At 38.8% G+C, this 26542-nt stretch overlaps 1 protein-coding gene across 14 annotated transcripts in view; it reads left to right on the forward strand.

Moving 5' to 3' along the window:
* PALLD (palladin, cytoskeletal associated protein) overlaps positions 1 to 26542 on the forward strand; it is a 434802-nt gene that overhangs the window by 205454 nt on the left and 202806 nt on the right. For all 14 annotated transcript variants that reach the window (XM_005556268.4, XM_005556266.4, XM_065545676.1 and 11 more), the window contains 2 exons: positions 9838 to 9957; positions 12301 to 12643. In XM_005556268.4, the coding sequence (XP_005556325.3) occupies positions 9838 to 9957; positions 12301 to 12643 (463 nt within the window). The remainder of the gene's footprint in view (positions 1 to 9837; positions 9958 to 12300; positions 12644 to 26542) is intronic.

A 26542-nucleotide genomic window follows, 5' to 3' on the forward strand; every position in this document is an offset into this window, starting at 1 on the left:
AGGCACAGAAGGAGCCTAACTATGCAGGGACCTAATTATGCAGGGCTTCAGAGACCACGTTAAAATTTTTTATTTTATCCTCAAAGTCATGGAAGGATGGGAGGATAATAAATTTTCATTCTTATTAAGAGAGCCCTCTGATTTAGAAGGGGCAGCTGTATATTTATCCTCGGGTTTTCTGAAAATGGCATGACTAAAAGAACCACAAAGTCACAGAAGCATCAGAAGGAATTCTTTACAAGTCATCAAGATCATTGCTCTAAAACCACTTTATATTATCCCTGCTGAATAAAATTGTATCGCGTTTTTAAATGTAGGTTTCAAGGCACAGAATTATGTCTATGTTTATAGTTGAAGCATCCTCAGGCATTGAACTGGAAAGGACATTTTTCTCAGTGTTCCCAGCACCTCTGTCTTTCCAGGTGTAGATGATTCAAGGTTGAGAGAAGTGCTTTCCAGAGAATGCTAAGCCCTGGGAGGTTAGTCCAGGGACGTAAGGCCTGGTTGTCCAGGCAGGAAGTGCCCAGGTGTTCTGAACGCTGAGAAACCTTCACCACTCTCAGCAGCGTCTGCGAAGAGAGAAGGAAAGTGACTGAGCACTGCCTGAAGCCCACTGCTCCAAACCTCGTAAGAAGGGGCTATTAAGCATGTCCACATTATAATGTACTCTCCACTCAGCTTATGTCCTATTCCAAGGTGTCTTATACCTTAGAGGACATATAGCCCTCCCCTTGTGCAGATGAATAATTCTCGTGAATCATTTGGATAATGAGATTAATTATAGTTTTTTCAGCATCGGGAAACTCCATTGCCTGACTTAAATCTTTCATTACCTCACTTTACGTAAGATTTCTTGTGTTCTGAACTAGGAAAAATGCAGAACAACTAGAGAGGCTTTGTGCTCTAGACAAAAAAGAGCATCAGCCAGGTGTGGTGGCTCACGCCTGTAATCCCAGCACTTTGGGAGGCTGAGGTGGGTAGATCACCTGAGGTCCGGAGTTCGTGATCAGCCTAACCAACACGGTGAAACCCTGTCTCTACTAAAAATACAAATATATATATATATATATATATATATATTAGCTGGGCATGGTGGTGTGCACCTGTAATTCCAGCTACTTGGGAGGCTGAGGCAGGAGAATCACTTGAACCTGGGAGGCGGAGGTTGCAGTGAGCCGAGATAGCACCATTGCACTCCAGCCTGGGCGACGAGTGAAACTCCATCTCAAAAAGAAAGAAAAAAAGAACATGCATGTGGGAGACTGGATGCCGACCTTCAGCATTTTGGCTCTAGCATTAATTAGCCAGGACCCTGAGAGAATCCCTTTGAACACCCAGGATTCATTGATATTGAGCCTGAAGAAATGAGGGATTTCACCTAATCAATCTCTTACAGCACTGATCTTGTATTTCCCCTTCTATGGCTAACCACACTTTTAACTCATTCTGTAACCATATGCATTCAATTTAAAAATTCCCAATCCCTTGTACCTTTCCAGAGACATCTCACTTTCCAAATGATTTATCTGACGTGAAGCTCCAGCTTGAATTATTTCCACACTTTCTATCTTCCTCTTCAAATGGAAAGCCAAGAACTGTGTATAGTACAGTCGAAAAACACAGGATTACTTCATGCTGTCTCTGTTATCTTATTGTGTTCCTTCTATTCAGTGAACTTTTTAATCAAATAATCGCTATATGCTCTGCATGTATCCGCATCTCTCAAACATTTATCTGGAAACCCTTTTCTTAATATGTCAATCACTCAGGACTCATTGATAATTATTGAGCCAGGAACTGTCCTGTGGGGCAGTATTTTTAAACTGCTGCTCACGGCCCATGAAGGTGGATGGCAACCGCCATGTTATAAAAGTAGAATAAAACTAGTAGCATGCACCTTGTGTAATAACTTTAAATATTCTTTTGTGAAACTTTTATGTCCATTGTGTGTGTGTGTGTATGTATGTATATGTACCTATCCTATACATGTGACTGGGTTAGACATAAAATATATCTCTCTGTGGATTTCAATCAAAAATGTTTGAAACCTATCTTTTTAGGACACAGTTCTCTATACTTTTCTGAAGATAAAAATAATCTGGAAAGGGCATTAAAAAAAAAAAGAACCCTTGGCCTCAACCCAGATCCACTAAATTAGAATCTCTAGGGGAGAGGAGGGTTCTGTGTAAGCAATATATTTAATCAGTGAGTGCTCCAGGTGATTCTTCCCATCAAACAAGTTTGGAAAATACCACCATGAAAGACTCAAGATTCAAAAAGTTAACAAGAATCTCCACCCGATCTTATAAATAGCCGTGTCTCCCCATCCCAACCAGAATAACTCAATCTTATTGAGGAATTAAGGCATATCTAATACAAATGTTAATAATGTTATAGCTACATCCTTGAGTGTATACCAAAGGCCACATGTAAGATAGAAATAAAATTAGAGTAATGCAGAGTCCTGCCTATTTCAGAGTTGCCAATTCATTTTTCTATCCTTTAGTTTTTCTTCATTGTTTTAAACAAAAATCACTGATTTAAAAATATCAAAATAGTTTAAATATACATTCTGCTTCATAGTTTTGACATGTTTTTATATTTATTTTTGTCACATTTTGAATTGGTTAATATCATAATACATAAATACATAGAAGATACATTATTATATGTTATGGGAAAATAATTCTAAGTATTTATGGGATAAAATGCAAGCTTTTGACATATGTATACTTGTAGAATGATTAAGCTAATTAACATATCCATTACCTCAAATACTTATCATTTCTCTTTAAAATACTCTCTGTTAGCTATCTTAAGATATACAGTACATTATTGTTGGCTGGGTGTGGTGGCTCATGCCTGTAATCCCAGCACTTTGGGAGGCCGTAGCGGGCAGATCACGAGGTCAGGAGTTCGAGACCAACCTGGCCAACATGGTGAAACCCCATCTCTACTAAAGATACAAAAAATTACCTGGGTGTGGTGGCACTCACCTATAATCCCAGCTACTCGGGAGGCTGGGGCAGGAGAATTGCTTGAAACCGGGAGGTGGAGGTTGCAGTGAGCCAAGATCACGCCAGTGTAGTGCTACAACCTGGGTGACAGAGCGAGACTCTATGTCTCAAAAAAAGAAAAAAAGGAAAAAAGATATACATTACATTATTATGAACTATAGTCATCATGAACCTATTCCTCCTGACTAATTGAAATTTTGTACCCTTTGACCAATGTCTCCCCTTCTCCTGTCCACCACACACCCCCCTCTGATTAACCATCTTTCTACTTTACATTTCTTTTAGATTCCACACGTAAGTAAAATCATGCAGTATTTGTCTCTCTGTGCCTGGCTTATTTCACTTAGCATAATGTCCTCTAGCTTAATCTATGTTGTCTCAAATGACAGAATTTCCTGATTTTTTTTTTTTTTTTTTTTTTTTTTTGAGACGGAGTCTCGCTCTGTCGCCCAGGCTGGAGTGCAGTGGCCGGATCTCAGCTCACTGCAAGCTCCGCCTCCCGAGTTTATGCCATTCTCCTGCCTCAGCCTCCCGAGTAGCTGGGACTACAGGCACCCGCCACCACACCCAGCTAGTTTTTTATATTTTTTAGTAGAGACGGGGTTTCACCGTGTTAGCCAGGATGGTCTCGATCTCCTGACCTCAGGTTCCACCCATCTCAGCCTCCCAAAGTGCTGGGATTACAGGCTTGAGCCACCGCGCCTGGCCAATTTCCTGATTTTTTAAGGCTGAATAGTATCGCATTGTACATATATGCCACATTTTTTAATCCATTCATCCACTGATAAATACTTCCATTGTTTTCATACCTTGGCTATTGTAAATGATGCTTCAACAAACATGGGAATGTAGATATTTCTTCAACATGCAGATTTTAATTCTTTGGCAATATAGCCAGAAGTGGGATTGCTGGATCATACCTCATAACTTTATACCATTGAGTTACGGTGTTTTCCCAGTTCCCACAATGCATCTTGTGAGAGGGGACATTTGCCTGATGGAGATGCTACGGTGAGCAGAGGTGAGCCTGCCTGAGTTTAGACCTTCCCTCCCTATGACACCACAGCTGCCTATTTTATGGGATGTGGTCTTAATGTGCTTATTATTTATAGAGATACAGTATTGAAATTATAAAACACAGTATATAACCTGGATTCAGGATTTCAATAGATTAATTTTTCATTTTGCTCTGATCAACACTACAGAAAGCAAAAGTAAATATTCCGGTAATATTGAACCCAACTGGCTTTGTTTTCCACCTGGGTCAACACTGGGAACGCTAGAAAAATTCTGTAACGTGTTATCCGTATAAGTCCACAATCATACTGGGCACAACACGTTGTCCTTTAAAGGTCTAATTTGATCATAAAATTTAAAAACATAACTTGTGTTACTCAGTGGTGAGACATGAAATGAGCTATCAAAGTCAGCGGCCATCACCATGAGTCAGATGAGATCCAATGTTGCCGTATATAATACTACCTGCTGCATTATAACCCGGCATCCACATGACAGTGCCCAAAAAAGTATTCCAGGTGTTTGTGAAAATTACCCAGTGTTTTCCACTACTTCTAGCATAGGAAGTCTTGAGTGGTACCATCATTTCAGGAAAAAAGGGGAAAAAATTGTTTTATTTGAAACAAAACAGCGACGTTATTAAGAACTCAAAGTCTCAGGCCAGGCGCCATTGGCTCACGCCTGTAATCCTAGCACTTTGGGACTCTGAGGCAGGGGGATCACCTGAGGTCGGGAGTTTGAGACCATATGACCAAAATGGAGAAACCCCGTCTCTACTAAAAACACAATATTAGCTGGGTGTGGTGGCACCTGCCTGTAATCCCAGCTACTCAGAAGGCTAAGGCAGGAGAATTGCTTGAACCTGGGAGGCGGAGGTTGCAACGAGTCGAGATTGCGCCATTGCACTCCTGCCTGTTTAACAAGAGTGAAACTCCTCTCAAAAAAAAAAAAAAAACTCGAAGTCTCTTGTAATTGAAATATAGGCCATTGAGCTCTCTTGAGATTGCTGTACTTTGTGGTGTTTTTCATATATTGATGCCTATGCATATAATGATGCCTATGCATTTATGCTATAACTGGACAACAGAAATATCCAGTTAGGTAAGGGATAGATTAGTTCAGGTTATGTGTATATATTTTTAACGTATTATTTTTAATTATAACTTTTGAGATATTTCATATCTATATGTTTTTCATATATAGATATGAAAAATATATATATAACTTGAAATAATCTATCCCTTTATATAACTGGGTATTTCTGTTGTCTCTTTGTAACAAGTTTTAGTGTATAGATACAAGCTGAAATATATTGTCTCTGTTTTAAAATTGAAGCTTCATGAAAATTTTTAATTATTTAAAAGATAGAGAACCATATACCTGTTTGTACCTTTAAAAATTTGTACATTGTATTTGTATTACCTATTCAAAAAAATAAAATTTTTTAAATGGTAGAGAGAAATCTTAAGAATAAAGAAAAAGAAGACAATTCAGGAAACTACATTCGATTTTGTTTTTACAGACTCCGTAGGAGGGGTTGCAAAGCTATCAAGACAAATAGGAGAAAAAGACCAAAAAGATCCTGTCTTTGTGATTATAGGATCATTACAGTAGATCAAATATGTGGTCAATTTCTTAAAACACTGCATAATGAACTAGAATTTTAATTTCTTCAGAAGTCTGAAATAAACTTTTAATTTTTAATCGCCTAAAAATTTTAATTCTATATTATATTTCCTACTTCCACCTTATATTTCAAAACAATTTTGCCAAATAGTTTCTGGCAAACATTTTTGCTTGCAGCTGACTTAACTGCCTTTTTAAGACTGCACAATGTTGAAGGAAAGAGAGAAGGAGGACTTAAAAAACTATCCCATTGTCATGTGGGCATTAAGGGTGTAAACTTTTGGAGTTAGAATAGACCTGATGATTTTCTAATTCAAGTCCAATTCATGTAAAAGATGTGTCTCAACCCCTTAATAAGATTACAGACAACTCAAGAGCAGGAACCATTAATTATATCTGTAGCTATAAAATATTAAGACAGTGTACTCTTAAAAATGCTTAACAAGTAGATAGATGACTGTAAAAGCTTCTAGGAGCTGTTCATGGATGAAGATTCCAGACTTTATCTCAAAAAATTTTCTTGACATCTCACTACCTTTCCTTAACAAGTCTTTCCATTCATGTAACGTACCTTCTTCCCTCTTGCTGCAATTACGAACCATTTGTTCTTATTGTTCTTCAAGAAAGATGTAGAATGTTTGAGCAACTTCTTCCTGATTTTAATGTCTTTGCATTTATGATACCTATCACAGTGTTTTACTTAAATTCACTTTTTTGGTTTTTGGTTTTTTTTTCCTTTTGAGACAGAGTTTCGTTCTTGTTGCCCAGGCTGGAGTGCAGTGGCCCGATCTTGGCTCACTGCAACCTCTGCCTCCTGGGTTCAAGCAATTCTCCTGCCTCAGCCTCTCAAGTAGCTGGGATTACAGGTACCTGCCACCAAGCCTGGCTAATTTTTTATATATATTTTTTTAGTAGAAATGGGGTTTCACCATGTTGCCCAGGTTAGTCTTGAACTCCTGACCTCAAGTGATCCGCCTGCCTCGGCCTCCCAAAGTGCTGGGATTACAAGCATGAGCCACGCTCCCGACCTTAAATTAGCATTTAAATGGATGAATACTTAATATAGATTTCATTGCCCTTTACTTTTTTTATTATGGTTAAAGAAGCATATAACATGAAATCTACCTTCTGAAATTTTTAAGTATACACTACAGTATTGTTAACTATATGCTTAATGTTGTGCAGCGGATGTCTAGAACGTTTTCATCTTGCATGACTGAAATTCTATGCCCACTGAACAGCAACTGCCATTCCTCCTTGCCTCCAATGCTTGGCAACCAGCATTCAACTTTCTGCTTCTAAGAGTATGACAAGTTTAGATACCTCTTAAGTGGAATTTTGCAATATTTCTCCTACTGTCATTGCCCTTTACTTTTACCTCAATGAAATTATTTAGGTTCAATGTAGAACATAAAATTAATAATAGAACATGAAGAATAAACTAAGTTTTTCATACCCCATTTAAACATCAAATTGAATAATATGCTGAAAGAATAAGGTGTGTGTTTTTACAATTCTCGCAATTTTAAACCTGTATTAATATATCTTAGAAATGAGTTGACCTTGAGCTACGCTACAATGCTAACCTCTCAAAAGCTTATAGTCACCGTAGTCCTCAGATCTTTCCTAAGCAACAAAACATTTTGACACAGAAGAATCCTTGCATTTTAGCTTTTAACAAAATCTCAAGCAGTCTGTTAACCAGACTACCATCAGCATCATCAGAAATGGGGATAAGTAAAATCTCAAGCAGTCTGTTAACCAGACTACCATCAGCATCATCAGAAATGGGGATAAGTAAAGGCTTTGGTGGGTGCGGCCAGGGGGTTGATAAAACCTAAGAATGGAGTAAGAAATGGAGTGAAACTCAATGATGCCTATAGGCCATATTACCTGGTAATACAAAAAAAATGCATGTTTGACCCAATAACATAACATTAAAAACTATATAGTTTGATAATACCTGGACAAATTTTGAAATGATAGATAACATGAATTTTTTTCTAGAATCAAATACAACGAACTGCATTTGCCTTTGAAGAGTGAGATTATTAAGGGATATTAGGTATATAAAGGGAATTCAATTATCAAGAGAAACATTTACACTTTATACTTTATTGTTTATTTTCTTTTGCACTTATTTTGATTTCTAGGTAAAATATTAAAATATTTAAAGCTCTCTCCAATAGACAATTTTTTTTTTAAACATAGCACTTTTACCTACAGTTAATACTTTTTTTATTTCAGGGTTTAAAACATAAAATGTTTTGAAACAGATTTGCTAATTTGGTCTGAAACATTTGGTCTGAAACGTTTGATCTGAAACGTTTGCTCTTAGAAGAATGTTAGTGAACGAGATTTAACTTATCAAATTCTATGAGTTAGCTGCTGCAACACAGAGCATCCCAAAATTTAGTTGCTTAAAGCAGCAACCATAATTCTGTGGGTGAACTATTTGGCTTGGCCTCAGCTAGGCAGTTTTTGTGGTCTGTGCCAGGCTGGGCTGACTGCAGCTGGGCTCTCTCAGTGCGGCCGTGGTCAGCTGCCAGGATGACTAGGAATGAGTCAGTTAGTCTAGGATGGTCTCTCTTGGAAGGGCTTATGTCTGCTCCATATGGTCTCTTCCTCCTACAAGCTACCACAGCCTTGTTCACCTAAGGGTCCATCAGGGTTCCAAGAGATGGAGCAGAAGCAGGCCAGGCCTCTCAAGGCTCAGAATTGGCCAACAACATCACTTTCACCACATTCTAGGCTAAAGCAACTCACAGGGCCAGCCCAGGTTCAAGGGATGGGGAAATAGACTCTGCCACTTGATGGAAGGAGTTGCAGAGGCACATTACAAAGAGGCACGTCTACAAAGGAAGGAGTAATTGCAGCCATTATTACTAAAAAAATCTACAATACACGGCCTCATGCTACCCCAAAAATATGTGACTAACCGAGGGAATAACTTTGTGGGAATCCAAAATCGATCACTTTTCTTAACATTCGCCCATATAATTGTCTTTATTTTACTGGTACAATATAAGCAATTATTCAACGAGTAAAACTAATTAATACTCTAGATATAGCTTCCTTTTAATGGTAACAGCTAACACTGGCTATGAAGCATTTGCTATATGCCAGGCAATATCTTAAAGCACAATATGTCATATCACAAAAGTAGGTGGTGGTTAGGGTTTGGAGTCTGGAGCCCAACTCGGTTTGAATCCCTATGTTAGTATTTATTAGCTGTGTGACTTGGGCAAGTGAATTAACCTTATTGTGCTTCGATTTTCTACCTATAAAGTGGGCTAATAATAAACTTACATAACTCATAAGATTGACATGATGATTAGATTTAATCTGTGTTAAGTGCTGGTAACAATACCTAGTGTATGGTAAGGGTTATATAGCTGTCAGTTCTTGTTGTTATTGTCGTCATCATCATCATCATCCCCCTCACAATAACCCTGTGATAGTTAATTTTGTGTGTCGTGTATGACTAATACAAACTTTGTGAGGTAGCTTCTATTATTGTCTCCATTTTATAGAGAAGAACATTGAAGTTCAGGGAGACCGACCAAAGTCACAAAGGCAAGATGTGGCAGGGCCCTCATTCAAGCCCAGGCAGCTGTTTTGAGTCTGGGTTTTTCATGCCCTGCAACACTGCCATGCCATTTAATAGTATGTTCCAGAATAGTTGTCTACAGGTCAAACATATACAGGTCATGTTCTTTTTTCCCCCATGGTCAGCATTTCAGAAGAGCTTTATTTTCCCCACTAATTAGTTTGCAGCTGAGCAGACAGATATAAGAGGTAGCTATATGTACAGAAAGAACTCTGACATGCAATGAACTTAACTCCTACATGCAAAGTACAGAGTTACACACTTGCAGACATCTCATTTTATCTTCACAGGTAACCCATTAGGTATATATTATCCCCATTTTATAGACTAGGACGCCGAGACTGCTCTTGTCCAACATCACAGAGTGGGTCTACCTCCAAAGCTTTTTCTGCTAGGCAGAATTGCTAAATTAAATGTAGAGAGATTCTATCACAAACACTTTTGTAAAGTGAATCCGTAATAATCATTACCTAATTTGTTTGTTGAGGAAAGGCAGAGGGTCTCACTTCTTAAAAAGTGACTTCATGGTTAAACTCTGATGAATGATTCTGTTCTCTTCACTTCCAGAGGAGATTTGCACCCTGGTTATCGCTGAGACTTTCCCTGAAGATGCAGGGATCTTTACATGTTCAGCAAGAAATGATTATGGATCAGCAACCAGCACTGCCCAGCTGGTTGTCACCTCAGGTATGTGAGGAGTAAAAACGACGACTAGGTTCTGTTCCCCAGCACCAGTGTGGTTGGTCACAGCAGAAAGGGACTGTCCCAGCCAGGTGTGGTGGCTCATGCCTCTAATCCCAGCACTTTGGGAGGCCAAGGCAGGCGGATCATTTGAGGTGAAGAGTTCGAGACCAGCCTGGCTAACGTGGTGAAACCCTGTCTCTACTAAAAATACAAAAATTAGCCAGGTATGGTGGTGTGTGCCTGTAATCCCAGCTACTCTGGAGGCTGAGGCCAGAGAACCACTTGAACCCAGAAGGTGGCGGTGGCAGTGAGCCGAGATCGTCCCACTGCACTCCAGCCTGGGTGACAGAGTAAGACTCTGTCTAAAAAAAAAAAAAGAAAGAAAAAAGAAAGGGACTGTCCCAGGAAGAGAGCTCAGCTCAGCCTTCAGGAATGCTGGCCACTCCAGGAGTCACCCTAACAATCTAAGTTTCACGGTGGAACAAAGGCTTTAGGGGAGGGGAGGAGAGGGAGTGAGGTAGAGATGATAAACAAAAAGATAATGATCGTGTAGCAACTGAACACACATGGAGCTTTCTTTAACATCGTGCAGTCTTGGTCTTGGAAACGATGGAGCTGGTTTCCTAACATCCTCCTGCTAATCTAGAATCATATTCACATTGGAAAGCCACCTCTACATCAGAGGTGCAGTCACTTTCTCAGCAGTGCCAACACATGAGATCTGGAGATACTTGTACAAATAAGCCATTGTCCAATCCACTACTGAAACTTTGGAAAAGGTAATACAAGATAAGCCTTCTTGTATAAAATGTAATACAAGATAAACACAGAGAAGCTGTAAAGGCCTTCGAACTCAAATTTCATTGATAGTGTATATCAAGGATAGTATATAACTAATATGAAAAAGAAAGCAACGTATTATTGAAGCCAGTTTTCAAAAATACGTGAATATTTTCTAAACTCAAAAACTTACCACTAGGGAAGGGAATGTGAAAAAGTTTTTTTTCTTTTTCTTTTATTTTTATTTGGCTGTTTTCTACAGTTACTAATGAGTGTTAGCTTACTTTAATTGCCTCATCTCTGCCATTCATCTTAAAGATATCTTTAAAATATGTTTTTGACCAAGCCTGGCACATAATGTGCATAGTAGGGAATCAATAAATGGGTCATTCGTTGAATGATACACACTTGGAGATAACAACTGAATTGTACTTGGATTCCTTCAGAAGAGCAAGAACTTGGTGCTAGGTGGCAGTAGAGACACAACCAAAACTTATTTAGGGACCTTAGAGTGGCAATTGTAAATGCTTTTTCATCTTAATTACGAACAGAAATGGGAGAATCATCTTAAATGGGAAATGGTTTCTAGGAAAGACCACTGTAAGTGCTGAAAGAAACCTAAGTGTCAGGATCGGAGTTACAGAGCAAGGAGGACCCCAGCGTTTTGATTTCGAGTTGGCTTCAACACTGTCCCATCAAATGGCCACAGCAGGAGTGCAGTGCTTAAACAATATGGCCAAAACCCTGGGCTCTATGAGTCTGAGTGGCAAAAATTTGTGTGTAATATTTTCTATTTGTTTCTGCGGTATATCTGCTATAAGTCAAACATAATCAACAAATATTTTATTTTTGAACTTTTTGTTTACCTCAATAAGCATTTTTGAGTGCACGCCAGGAGCTCTGCTGGGCTCTGGGCAAGGTGCAGAATCTAAAAAAGACGTGATCTCAAGATGCTTTCAGCCTATTGAGGGCAACAAATAAAAATCTCTTTCGTACTGAGTTATAGTTGGAGCAATCATCTAATATGGAAAAAAAAATATTTTTATGAGATGAAATTTTACTTGGACTCTGAGCTTTACTTCCCTAGCTTTAGATGAATAGCCACATAAAACCTTTTCAGCTTGAGCCAATTTGAGTAATGACAGCTAGGATTTTCAGTCGGGCCCATGGACCAAAACGTGAGAGGACAAAGCATTATTAGTTGCTACTGTTTGTGTTGTCATTATTTATTTATTTATTTATTTATTTATTTATTTATTTATTTATTTATTTATTTATTTTGCCAAGTTCTATCTTTAGCTCTTGTTTGAAATTTTTAGGATTCGGTAGCTGGGTTCCCCACACGTGAGCTCAGTCAGGAAATGAAACGGTAGCACTCATTCAAAACAAGCTTGAAAGAACCAGGCCCTCCAGCTGGCAGTGCTTCTGCATCAGATGAGAGCAGCACAATCACCTCTTCTTTAACAACTTCACACAACACATGATTCTCAGAAGACTCTGACAGTGTGAAATCACTTGTTGAACTAGTAACATCTTCTTATGTTTTTCCTCTTTCCCCTTCCTCAGCCAACACCGAAAACTGTAGTTATGAGTCAATGGGAGAATCCAACAATGATCACTTCCAGCACTTTCCACCTCCCCCTCCAATCTTGGAGACAAGTTCCTTGGAATTGGCTTCAAAGAAACCATCTGAGATGCAGCAGGTGAACCACCCTGAGTTAGGCCTGAGCAGGGCAGCCCTTCAAATGCAATTCAATTCTGCTGAGAGGGAAACGAACGGAGTCCATCCCAGCCATGGAGTAAATGGACTGATTAACGGCAAAGCTAACAGTAATAAATCTCTTCCAACACCAGCTGTCCTGCTTTCACCCACTAAGGAGCCACCACCTCTGCTTGCCAAACCAAAACTGTGAGTATTTCTGCATGGTTTTATAATAATTTCCATACCCCTGTTACATTTCCTTTCTGGTGAGAAAAAACTTTTGCCTGGACTCAACTATGTGGCAAGTTGTCCTTGACTCATGTGACCTTTGCTGCCAAGTGGTATCCTTCAACAATAGAAAAGATACCTAAAAATAAAGAAGGGAAATGAAAAGCTTAGTGAAATCTGCCCTTTGCTGAAAGCTGTGACTTGGTTACAGCTATGAAAAATATCTGTGCCCTGTGTGGGCTTCCAGCATACAGCTAAGGATGTAGCCACTCCCCGAAGGCCATGGAAAAGGGGGATCTACTTTGAGCCCTTTATTAAAAGCATTTCCAAAAGTGGGTGTAAGTACTTTACATTTGTTACTTTAAATATTAAGTATCAGTAAGAGATCTGATATAGACAAGCAGGGAAAGACTAAAAGCTGAGGCTGGAAATTCAGGGTGCAGATCCTGGCAGGGCAATGAAACCGGAGGTAAGCAGGCTTGTGGGCAAGAAGAGCGCCTTTCACAACACAGGCTACTTGGCTTGGAATTCCATGGAACTGCGTGTTTCCATGAATACCATCTTCACAGTTGATGTCCATTATTTTCTTAGGATGATAAAACTTGCATGAGCTGTTTCCATTGGCAACGCACAGCAGAGAGTTGTAATGAATGGAGCCATTACAATGTTAGAGAGGCAGAAATAAATTAGCTCAAACGGTTCTATCATAGCACAACAGACCCTGAATTACTGCCCTGCCAGAGGTCAGTGGAAATGTAAGAGTCATAGTGAAAGTGTATGTACTCGATGAGGTCACATTCCCATGAGAATGTATTTGCCAGAACTTAGGAAAGCCCCTTCTATTTACCCATATCTGATGTTTTTGATTTGGGGCAGGAAGGGCTTCTTTAGGAGTTATTCTGTATTTCCCTAGCATTGAACAGCCTCCTCTTTTCTCTCTGTGATCAGTTCATTTGTTAGAAATGTTAGAATTTAAAAGATATTTGAATTATTAACACCTTACCTTTGTACATCACTTTATTGTTTACTGAGTGATTTCATGAACAACATTAGACTAATCAAATAACAAAAGCAGCCAAAAGAATACCTTAAGTTAACAAATGGTCAAACAATTTTAGAAAACTAGACTTCTGGACAATCTTGTGTTGCAGATTCAAAAATCTGTCTATTGCTACCCTCTACTTAATGTTGCATTGTGTTCCGGCTCTCTTTTAAGACAGTAGGGCTACTCACTAAGCTTGTACACAATAGCGTGAAAGGTGTTGGTGAACATTGAATACCTATGCGCCGTCTCCATTCAGAGGCTGAACAGGTATAATGAGCTAAAAAATGGTGGCCTTAAAAGAGATTTATGCTCTTGTAGCAGCAACCCATAAAATTAATTGCCACTGCTGACTTCTTTCATCTTTGCATTTTGAATATGTATTTGCAGTGTTTTTAATGAAACAAGGGACCTGCTCTCCAGGGAGAGAAAGGGCAAATGTGTTGAATGACTAGGACTTGACTGTGGTCTTGATTAAGTAAAGTCTATCTACTCTAATGGGTATCATAAATTGCGTGTAAATCACAGGAGGAGCAAACATGAGGAGCTGTTAAGAGGCATCTACAGCCCTTCTTATCTCAGGAGTTTGAACAACTCTGGAGCTTTTAGTTCTGCTTTGCAGCCACGTTAATGGATATGGCAAGGGGGTAGTATCTACAGAATGCAGACAAAACAACTTCGTGTTCATTAAGAGGGTGACAACTTAAGCACAAGTTTAAAGAACATCAGGATTTGCTTATGAGTGAGATTTTTCAATACAAAATAAGATGCAGAAAAAATGGACTTAAATGTGTGAGGCCCAAATAAATGGGTTATTCTCCCTTCATGAGGAAATTTAAGGGAAAAAGTAGAACACCTAAACACAAAGCCCTACAGCTTAGAAACAACACTTACTTGTACTAGGTTTTCCCACTGTTTTTTTTTCTTTTTTTCTTCAAATCTTCATGTGTTTAAACATATTCTTCGGGCATCACTTGATTTTTGTTTTTCTGTGTTGCAGATTTACCTGCCATTTAACTAGGTAGAAAATAATATGTGATGATGCTTTTTAAATATATATTTTTAAGTTTTCTAATGATGTAGAATATGTTATTGGATTTTGTTTTATTACAAAATCAATGGATGCTTGATGTGACAATTCAAACAACACAAAAGCTATTAAAGTTTACACTCTCTGCTTCCCTTCTTCCAGCCTACCCCTCTGAAAGGTGTGGCATGGTGTATTATCAGAGCCTTTTCTTCTTTTTTTTTTTATTATACTTTAAGTTCTAGGGTACAAGTGCACAACGCGCAGGTTTGTTACATATGTATACTTGTGCCATGTTGGTGTGCTGCACCCATCAACTCGTCATTTACATGAGGTATAACCCCCAATGCCATCCCTCCCCCCCGCGACAATAGACCCCGGTGTGTGATGTTCCCCTTCCCGTGTCCAAGTGATCTCATTGTCCAGTTCCCACCTATGAGTGAGAACATGCGGTGTTTGGTTTTCTGTTCTTGCAATAGTTTGCTGAGAATGATGGTTTCCAGCTGCATCCATGTCATATTTTTTTTATGGCTGCATAGTATTCCATGGTGTATATGTGCCACATTTTCTTAATCCAGTCTATCAGAGCCTTTTCTAAAAAAGGTTTGTTCAGTGTTCTCAAAGTTGTATTATTGATAGAGAAATGCTGTTGAATGACATCTACAAATAATTTAGAACAGCATCTGAGTTATTGATGATGAATGACTATAGGTAACTGCCAAGTGAAATTCTTACACATTCATTTTTTTCTTTTCATTCATTGTGGGAAAAGGTGATATTTTATTTGCCTCATATGGTCAGCAGTGAAAAACTATGGTTTGCTCAAATCTTATTTTCATCTGTCTATGATTTGAGTTTCTTTCACAAAAGGAAAGGCTTATATGTGGCGGCGTTATGGCACTTTGTGCATCTTCATCATTTGTAAACAAACTAATAGGAAACAATTTGGAGGGTACAAGTAATAGGAACTGGAATATTTACTCTCGCAATGAATCTGAAAATGGTGTCTGATGTGTCAGATGTCTGGAGGAAAAAAAGATCATTTTCAGGGGGGAAAAAAAAAACTCTGAATTTTTTTTTCTCTCTTGAATAGCTCCAATACTGATTGTGGGAAAAGAAAAACAAATTCAAGAATGAAACGAAAACCTAGAAAGGTCATGAGCTCTTTTCTGTAACTAGGCCCAGCCCCCACCCTGTACTGTCCAACAGAAGTCCTCACCAACAGACTCACAGCCATCCCAGACCTCCAGCCGAGTCCGTGGTACCGCTCATAAAGTGGAGGTTCCTGGCCCAGTCTGTGGTACCTCTCATGAAGTGGGGGTTCCTGGCTTAGTATCGTGGAGGCATCCACCTCAGCTCCTACATCTGCCTTTGTTTCTAACACTCTGCCTCAAGTATAAGTGGAAGATAATTACATGTAGGCCATTTGGTGAGTCCCAGATGTCCCGCACGCTGGATTTGTGCAACGCCTTACCACCTTCTGTGGGACTGTGAAGTGTGCTTAATCGCTGCACAAGAAAAAATTAATGGCGCTATCTCTGCAACTCAGTGGTTGACACTCATAATCTTTGATCACAGCATGAGAGAAGCAACACAATGCTTAAGTCATAATCTTAACAGGAGGAAAAAAGGGAATGAGCGTAAACCTAACTTATACACTATTCGTTGGTTCCTCGCTGACCTCTCATTACAAATGATGCCTGAAGATTCAAAATTAAGGTAGGGTTCACTGTGAAAAATCTCTGCTTCTCTTTATACCTACCAAAAGATGGACATGCACGGAATCCCTAGAAGTAAACTCTGAAGGGAAACCTGTGAATGGCAAAATGTAGTAGTCCATTTGCCAAGCATATAGAAAGGCATGGTCATGTTTGTCCACTGAGCTCACCTCCTATAGCAGACCAAATAATATATAAATAACAATATGCTACTTTCAAAACCCTTTTGTTACTTCCTTTTTTATCTTCTTCCTTTGTCTTGTGGGAGAAAGTGGGACTCTAAGCCTGTAGACAGCAAAATGAGAACTCCAAAGGGAGGTTACTGAAGGATGATGTGCTGGGCAAGTCCTTATCCCAGGACAGATCAGCAGATAAAATGATGCTTATTTGTTACTCTAGTGCCAAAAATATGTGCATTGCCGTAAAAGTCTGTGTCCTTTTGCCTGGGAGAATAATAATGAAATGATTGTTAAGTGTTTACACGCTAAAGCAACAGCTCCCCTTGCTCTGATTCTTACTACTTGCTCTTACCCCAGTCTCTAAAGAAGAAACAGTATTATGATTTTCTATCTTAAAAGAGTAAAGCGATTTCAGGCTGAATCAACCTTTTCAAAATTACTGCATTTTACAACCTTTGCTTTTCTCTTCTTCCTTTTTCTCACTCCCACCCTTAGATACCCTATTGTTCTGCAAATCCTGTCTCCAGAGAAAGATATATCCTATAAACTCATTCACGTTAAGCTGTTAGGAATTGTTAGTGTCACCTCAGTCCAGTTCTAGGCTAACAAAGAGAAGGACAACTTAATAAGCAATAATAAGCACTGCAGAAAATCAGGAAAATATCATTTCATGAGATGATGTGTTTGAGAGATAGAAGAGGAGGAACTAGCAGCCTTTATCATTCTCTTTATTAGTGAGGTTTTCTATATTTGGAAATTCCTGATGGGTTTCCTCCGCAATCCTAGACACAAATTGAAGTACAAGTTGTTCCCTTGCCTGGAATGTTCCACTCCCCAGAATGTTCCGCTTCTAATGGCTGGCTGTTACTTGTCTTTCAAATCTCAGCTTAATGTCACCATTTCCCTGACCACCCGGTATAAAGTAGCTACCCAGCCATGTTCCAATAACTCATCCTCATTAATTACCGCAAAGCACATAATTATTTCTGATAGTTACTTGCTTTTCATTTTTTTTTAATTGCTCCTTGCCTCCAATATTGTAATGTAGCTTTCTGAGAATGGGAACCCTGACTGTCTTATTGCATTGCTCTTTCACTAGGACCCTAGAACAAATAGTAGATGCTCATCAATATTTTTTGAATGAAACAAAAGCAGAACAAAAAAGAGGAAAAGAAGGATCTCCCACCTTTAGAGCAACCCCCATTTGATCTGCCTAACGTTCTTTTTTTTTTTTTTTTTTTTTTGGAGACGGAGTTTTGCTCTGTCACCTAGGCTGGAGAACAATGGAGCAATGATGCAATCTTAGCTAATTGCAACCTCTGCCTCCTGAGTTCAAGTCATTCTCCTGCCTCAGCCTCCCGAGTAGCTGGGATTACAGGCACCTGCCACCATGCCCGGCTAATTTTTGTGTTTTTAGTAGAGACGGGGTTTCACCATATTGTCCAAGCTGATCTCGGACTCCTGACCTCAGGAGATGCACCCACCTCAGCCTCCCAGTGTGCTGGGATAACAGATGTGAGCCACCATGCCCAGCTGATTTGCCTTTCACCTAGATATACCATAGGACTTCTATTTTCAAACCCCATCAACTCCAGAGTTTTCCCACATTACAGTACTTTTCCAACTGACATCATTTATCTTGTAAACCGAATGAGTATGAAGAATTAAATAAGAATCTCATGGGATAGAATTACATTAGAAAAGTTTGTCCAAGTTACTTAATTTGGGAACCCTTTCAACTCCTTCTTCATTTCTTCTGTGTTCTCATTTGATTAGCATCTTAATTTAAAACATTATGAAAAATGAGACATTCGGAAGGACTAGGAGGACATTTTCACCCTCTAGTACATACTTGCAATGTCAGTTGGCCACAGTGCAATCAAACTGCTATTTCAAGGTGTGTGTACTTGACATGTTAACACCCCATCAGATGCCAGACTTGTAATGAAGGGCCAAGAGCTTCTGTGCTACTCCCTTCCTGTCCTGTTTATGTTGGACTGCAGCTTCAACTCCAATGTGTGGCTTTGGCAATGGAACTTACAAAGTTGAACATTATCCCGTCCTTCGACCTCTACTAGTTAGGGTTCAAGATCTCACTATATTACTGTTTGACGTTAGAATACAAATGGTTTCCTAGGTTCTATTCTAATGTAAACCTTAGCTGGTTGATTGAAAAGCAAAGCAAAATAAAAACAAAAAAGGCAAAGAGAAGGTAAGCAAAAACAAGTTGGGGCAAAGTAACTAACAACAGGTCAAAGAAATGTAATCATTGAATGTACATAAATGTATTTTAAAATCTAGCACTTTTTTTTTCTTAACCAGTATTTCTAATTTTTTACATGTCTGCAATCTGTAGACTTAAATCATCTGTAATTTCTATGGAATTTCATTTATATTCAGTTAGCTAGCCATTACTTTCATTTCTTTTCAATTTAAATTGTTGTTGTTGTTGTTGTTTTTTTTTGTCTAGGTAATACAATCACACAGTTAAAGTATAAAGAAATATATGCACTGAAAAGTCTGCCTCTCAGACTCAGTAAACAGTTGTCACTGTCTTGTGTATCCTGCCAGAGATTGTTTACATGCCTCTCAAGCAAATATATATATATATATAAAACGTGTATTTTTTCTTTTATTTTTAGACAAGTGCCTACACACTGCATATGCTGTTCTGCACCTTCTGCCTTTTCTATTTAGCAATAGATTTTAGAGATGTTTCATGTGAATAATTAAAAAGTCTTATTTTTAAGTGATTGTATATATTTATTGTATAATTGATTGATAATTCCTTTCTCTATCGTTGCCAATCTAATTTTTTTTTTTGAGATGGAGTCTCTCTCTGTTGCCCAGGCTGGAGTGCAATGGCGCAATCTCAGTTCTCTGCAAACTCTGCCTCCTGGGTTCAAGTAATTCTCCTGCCTCAGCCTCCTGAGTAGCTGGAATTGCAGGCATGCGCCACCACACCTGGCTAATTTTTGTATTTTTAGTAGAGACAGGGTTTCACCATGTTGGTCAGGCTGGTCTCGAACTCCCAACCTCATGATCCACCCGTCTTGTCCTCCCAAAGTGCTGGGATTATAGGCATGAGCCACTGCTCCTGGCCACCAGTCTAATTTTTAATGATCTAAGTAATTATCAAAAGTATTCTCTTTTTTTGAGAAAGAATCTCACTCTGTCACCCAGGCTGGAGTGCAATGGCACAATCTCAGCTCACTGCAACCTCCACCTCCCAGGTTCAAGTGATTCTCCTGCTTCAGCCTCCCAAGTAGCTGGGGTTACAGGCACCCACCATCATGCCTGGTTATTTTTTGTATTTTTGTAGAGATGGGGTTTCACCTTGTTGGCCAGGCTGGTCTTGAACTCCTCACCTCAGGTGATCTGCCTGCCTCAGTCTCCCCAGGTCCTAGGATTACAGGTATGAGCCATCATGCCCAGTCAAAAGTATTCTTTAAAAAAGTTTTTCTTGTATTTTAGGTTCAGGGATACATGTGTACATTTGTTATATATTTGCCTGTCACAGGGGTTTGATATACAGATAATTTTGTCACCCGGGTAATACAATTTTTCTGATCCTCTCCCTCCTCCCACTGTCCACCCTCAAACAGGCCTCAGTGTCTGTTGTTCCCCTCCCAGTTTCCATATGTTCTTGTTGTTAAGCTCCCACTTCTGAGTAAGAATATGTGGTATTTGTTTTTCTGTTCCTGTGTTAGTTTGCTTAGGATCATGGCCTCCAGCTTTATCCATGTTGCTGGAAAAGACATGATCTTGTTCGTTTATGTGGCTGCATAGTATTCCATTGTGTATATGTACCACATTTTCTTTATCCAGTCTACCATTGATGGGCATTAGGTTGATTCCATGTCTGTGCTATTCTGAATAGCAGAACATCATTCATCTCCTCACTGTTAGTTAAACATCTGCAAAATGTTGGGTAATGTAGAGTGCTGAAAACACAAAGATGAAAGAGACAAGAGCAGTACCTTTGAATAGTCTATAGTGATCTCTACAATGATTTTGGCAAGAACGTGAACATGCACACACATATACACAAAATTCTACACATCTTTCAGCATCATACAAATTTTGTAGAAGAATGGCCAATCCCTAAATTAGATTCAGTGCATTCCAGATGCCTTCTCTTCCCACTTTAATGTTTGGAAGATACATCATTCAGTTTTTGATTCTGAAGATTTAATATGCACCAGCTTCCGTTTCTGGTTAAGTGGTTTTCATTGTCCGCAAAGGCTAGTCAAATAACAAAGCAATTTCGTAATGGCAAAAGTATAAAGTATGGACCAGAGGGGTCTTCAAAATATTAGGGAAGATAGAGCAGAAAGTTGTTGTTTTCAGTTTGTTGTTATAAAATTATACACACACGCTGAGTCACCAAACACACTGGGTGTTTTTGGTGATAAAGAACGTAGGAGTAGTCACGGGTCCTAATTCTGCAGTACGTGGCTATGTGAGTATGGACTCTTCATAAATACAATGTGATGATGACTTTGCATTTGCATTTCTCTTCCTCCTTTCTCTCACTCCCAGCCTTAGATACCCCCGCCTGTTCCATAAATCTTGTCTTAAGAGAAAGGCATATCCTATAAACTCATTCATACTAAGGTATTTGCATTAGCAGTGTTGGTCTTGGATCACTTTGCAAACAACCCCTCCCTGAAAATGAAAAGTCCAATCAAGGAGCTTCCTGAAGTATAAAATTATTTTAACTAAGGAATAACATTTTGGTGCATTCATCCTCATGATTTTTTTAATGTAAATACTGGCTCTGACACAGTGCCACATTCTTAGATATTAGGCTAATTGTGCTTTGCTGTGCTAGTCTCTTGGTGAATGTAATGTTTAATTATATTTCCAGAAGAAAGCTGAGCTCTACTTTTATGATTAGGAGTCTTATTTGATGTCTGAAATATAATTGGAAATACTTGCAGATACCCTATCCGTGTTTGAAGTGGTACTCAATCATCCGTAAGAAATATCATATGTCCATTTCAAATATTAGGTGTTTTACATGAAGGAATACATGATGATAACAATACTGCTTCAACATATTTTCATTTTACCTAAGTGTGTATGAGAGCTATTTTAGTAATTACAAAGTAAGGTGTAGTCATCCCTACTGAGTAGAGACCTTTTATTTTAAAAGGGGGGTGGCTAAGCTCAGAGATAAGATGAAGCCACATATGCTCATAGATAAAACTATAAATTTTATGGAAAATATGAACAATATAGTGTTAAGTGAAAACAGACAAAATGATATATGTAACTTAATGTCAATTTTATGAAAAAATAAAAAATAATACACTTTAACCAACTAAAATGTATATTATATATTAGAAGGAAATACACCAAAATGTAACCAGTGGTTCTTTGAGTGCTGGAAATTTGGGCAGATTGTATCTTCTCATTAACTATTCCTGATTTTCCAACTTTTCAACGATAATGCTTGCTTTTATAATTACAAAGTATTATTTTAAAATAAGTAGGTACTTTTGATCCTTTCTCTTCCATCCTCCTTCCTCCATTAAACTTCAGTTCATCTGACTCTTCATCATGGATGCTTCATGTTAAATAATAGTTGCTTGCTAAGTAAGCTTAATTTTGAGCACATTTGGAAATGGAATGCTCTGGCACTGAATGTTCTCACCTGCCCTGCTGGAGCTCCTTCTAGAAACCAGTGACCTTCAGGATTTTTAGAACTCTTCCTAGGAATCCTTCCCCAGAAAAAATGTCCTATATTCCAAAATAACTTTAGTCCTCCACAAACACTGTTTTCCAACAACACCTGCCCCCACCAAACAAAACTCTTATCCCTTTAATTGTACATCTGGGGTGTTGAAATGAATATTATATGAATAAGCTTTTTAAGTATATATGTATGTATGTATTTTCAAGACAGGGTCTCACTCTGCCACCCAGGATGGGGTGCAGTGGTCTGATCACAGCTCATTGCAACCTTGACTTCCCTGGGCTCAGGTGATCCTGCCTCAGCCTCCCAAGTAGCTGGCACTCCAAGTGCACAACGCCACACCCAGCTAATATTTTTGTTTTTTGTAGAGATGGAGTTTTGCCATTGTTGCCTAGCCTGGTGTCCAGCAATCTGCCTGCCTTGGCCCCTCAAAGTGTTGGGATTACAGATGTGAGCCACCACAGCTGGCCAATTTTAAAGCTAAAAGTAAACCAAATATTTTAAAGACCAACATTTACAGTATAATCCATACAAGGCAGGATGTATGAAAGTAGGATGAAAACACAGAAAGTAGGATGAAAACTCTACCCTCAGAGAAAATGGTGAAGGAGAAAAGATGCAATGAAAGCAAGACAAAGATTTCAATTCAAATAACAAGAATGTCAGGAAAGTATGAGATGAAGGCATCTGCTGAAAGAGGAAAGACAGTTGTGGTAACTGTGGGTAATATTATGAAGCATGAAAAAGGAGAGGAGAACTCTGAGAGAGAAAGAATGCCGAGAAAGGAATGTGTGTATTTCCTAGCAATCAAGAGAACCCATTTGAATTTCGAGAGTGTAAACCCACGTTCAATCAGTGAGCATGGTTTCATGACTTTATTTCAGCAATAATGAGCACTGTGAAGAAACAGGACATATGTCATTGGCAGTACTGGCACAGTGGGGATGCTGGGGTATTTAATTAGATGATCTTTGAGAAACATTACTGAGATTATCAGCCAAGCCATGTGTAGGTTCAGAAAAGGAAACAGATTCAACCAGATTACGGCTTGAGGGGAAAACAGAAAGGAGTCAAGAAAATGGAAGTTACACCAAGAATGAAAATGGGGAGTGTCAGACGAGAAAATATGGAGAGGGAGCAGTGGTTGTGACCAAAGAGAGGATTCTGAAAGTTTAAAAATCTTAAACTCTTTCCAAGTGATAAAACAATGTAAGATGCATCTTTTTGAGTGGATGGTTTAAGTGGAAGTTAAGGTCACGGGAGCAGAGGAAGTGGTCAGGGAACTATGAAGCCAGGATGTTAGAAGAAACATTAACATGGATGGTGGCCAACAATGAAGGCAGAAAACCAAATGCTAAATAGTAAAGTCATTGAGAAAAGTGAGGAAATGACCAAGGTTGTTGGTGAAAGCAGGCAAGAGAGAATGACTGTAGGGGGAGTGCACCAACTTCAAAAGAGGAGCAGATATTTCGTAGTGATGGCAAAACTCTTCTGAGAGTTGCCTTGGGAAACAAGGACCCTGCAGAACCCTCCTTGCTCAGAAGGATACTGAGGAGGCTGGAGACATCATCCGGGAAAGCCAGATTTCATTTAAGACAAAGCATTTCCAAGGAAAAGGTTTGAGGAAGCAGAGAGTTTGATGAGAAACAGCCAAGGAATCCCATAGCCAATAGAAGAGATCTAGAATAGGGAATTCAAGGGACAATTGGAGAAGGAAGAGGAGGAGGAAGAAAGCTACAGTGCAGAGTTTTGCACTACAAACCTCTGGATGCTAGGGCAGATAAAGAAATTCTGTGTCGGCATTCCCTCTGTGTTGTGCTGGAGCACACTACTCTATACCATCTATGCTGGGGAGAAAAAGCATCGTCCTGAGGATCACTTGCTGCTATTTCATGAAGAGTGACTATGGTCACTTGTAGTTGGAAGCAAATAGAGCCATTTCCAGTCTAATTCTTACTTATTTTTTAACCTCCTGTTTATTTACATGGTAGCACCTTGATCCATTTTGTGGTTACTAACCTCTAAGTATGACCTTGAGTTGGGCTTTTTTTTTTGGAGTCTCCCTCTCTTGCCAGGCTGGAGTGCAGTGGCGTGATCTCGGCTCACTGCAAGCTCCGCCTCCCGGGTTCAAGCAGTTTTCCTGCCTCAGCCTCCCAAGGAGCTGGGCCTATAGGCGCCCGCCACCGTGCTCAGATAATTTTTTGTATTTTTAGTAGAGACGGGATTTCACCACGTTGACCAGGATGGTCTTAATCTCTTGACCTCGTGTTGAGTTGGGTTTTTATTGAACAAGCCTATTTCCTAGTTTGTGTATTTAAAATGATCATTCTCAACTAATGACTCTCTAATTCATATTTGCTTAATTTCATTTTATGTTTTCAACTTTTACTACTAGAGAATTTATTTTTGTCTACTACAGGCTGAAATACATTAGGTTGCCAATTTTTTGCCGTTGATTTATTTTTTCTGCAAATGTTTGAGTTTTTAATTACTACTAATGCATCACCTAATAGTGAGAACATTAGTTACAGGGAGGTTTATTTTAATTGGTTTCTATTATAAGTGTAAAACCAGACAGTTCATTTTCCCAACAAAGCTGAGAGTGACTGTTTCCTCACCTGACTAAAGTGATGATTACACAAGCCTTGTGGATGACAGTGGAGTCAATGTGGTTTTTAAAAAACCTTTTCCATATATGACAAGGAATTAGATAGTATGTCATTTGATTTTAAGAATGATGAACATATTCTGATTCAGTCAAATGTAGATTTTTCATTTTTCTAAAATAAGTTGGCTGGATAAATCATATGTCAATTTGAACACACATCTTTGCTTCATTATTCAAAGAGAAACCATAATTACGATCAGAACCTCAGATTTTGCTATAGGAGCATACTAGGTCCATGCCTTCCAACCTCCAAATGTGAAGGTTTCCTGGTAGGATGATATTGGCTCCTCTTGCCCAAGGCTGTCGTGAGGACGCACACTCACTGCAAGGGTTTTTTATGGTGCTGAGAGGAAAGACCTTCATAAATATGTACATTTACTTAATTTCTGTATCTGCATTCCCACTGTGTTTTCCTAGAGCTCACTAATCTACACCATCTCAACTCTGAAGCCCTGGGAATGTCTGCTCTATGCTCTGCTCCATTTCACAATGTTCTTTAGGTCTATTTTATTATTTAAATGTAATGATGTGTGTATCCACAATAGGTAGCATTTGAGGGACTCCAGCTGTGAGCCTCTGGATGTGAAGCTAGCAAAACAATTGAATGACTAACAGTTGAATGCCTATCCAAATATTTTCACCTCGCTTTATATATCAGCAACGGAAAAGAGTAGGTGTAGCCATCGACTATTCTTTTTGCTCAGAGAAGTTTATAAATAGGTCAAAAATGGGTAATTATATGCCTGAGCTACAATTTCAAAACCTGCTTTCCTAGTAATTGCCATTAAATGAGAAAGTTGTAAAAGATTTCTGGAAAGACCACAAATATTTTTGTTTCCTTGTTCCTCTCTGTTAAAATAGTTCATATACCATCTGGTTTCAGGGATGTATCATTATGCTCAATGTTTGAAACAAAAAAACAAAAACCCTAAAAGCCATAAAAGGTGACTTGAGTACAATGCAGTGAAAAAGAGCAATCTATCTTGTTCTCTTTAATTTCTAAAATAGAGTTTGTAGCTTAGTCTTCCAAACAGCGCTAGTTATAGGGGCAAATTCTTGCTCCAGGTGACTGTTTTTATGTGCCTTCCCTTCCCTCCTAGCCGCTGCTTTCTTCAAAGGGCATCCTCTAACTCAAATGTGAAATGTTCATGTGCAGTTTTATTCTATCACAAAACAGTTTTACACAGATAGGATGACTCGTGATGAAGCATTCTAGAACCACAGCAAGAGTTTCACTTCATGTTTGTTGTAATTATTCTATCTTTGAAAAGCAGAAATATGTATGGTTATTGTCATAATTAAGACTTCCTGATACTGAACAGCTGCCTTACCAGAGAGAAATGTTAGGAATTTTTTATTTTTACTAAAAATTGTCAGAAGTTTCTAAAAGGAATTAGATGAGTCCTGAAAGTCCTATAACCTGAAAAGTTGATTTACGCTGAGGACCCCATTTTCATCAAGGTATCAACTAGAGAGAAACTTGCATTTGTCTTATTTTATATTATAATGCATCTTGCTTTTCTTTTTCATGAAGTGTTCACTT

This window comes from Macaca fascicularis, chromosome 5 (assembly GCF_037993035.2).
Source record: "Macaca fascicularis isolate 582-1 chromosome 5, T2T-MFA8v1.1".
Taxonomy (NCBI): domain Eukaryota; kingdom Metazoa; phylum Chordata; class Mammalia; order Primates; family Cercopithecidae; genus Macaca; species Macaca fascicularis.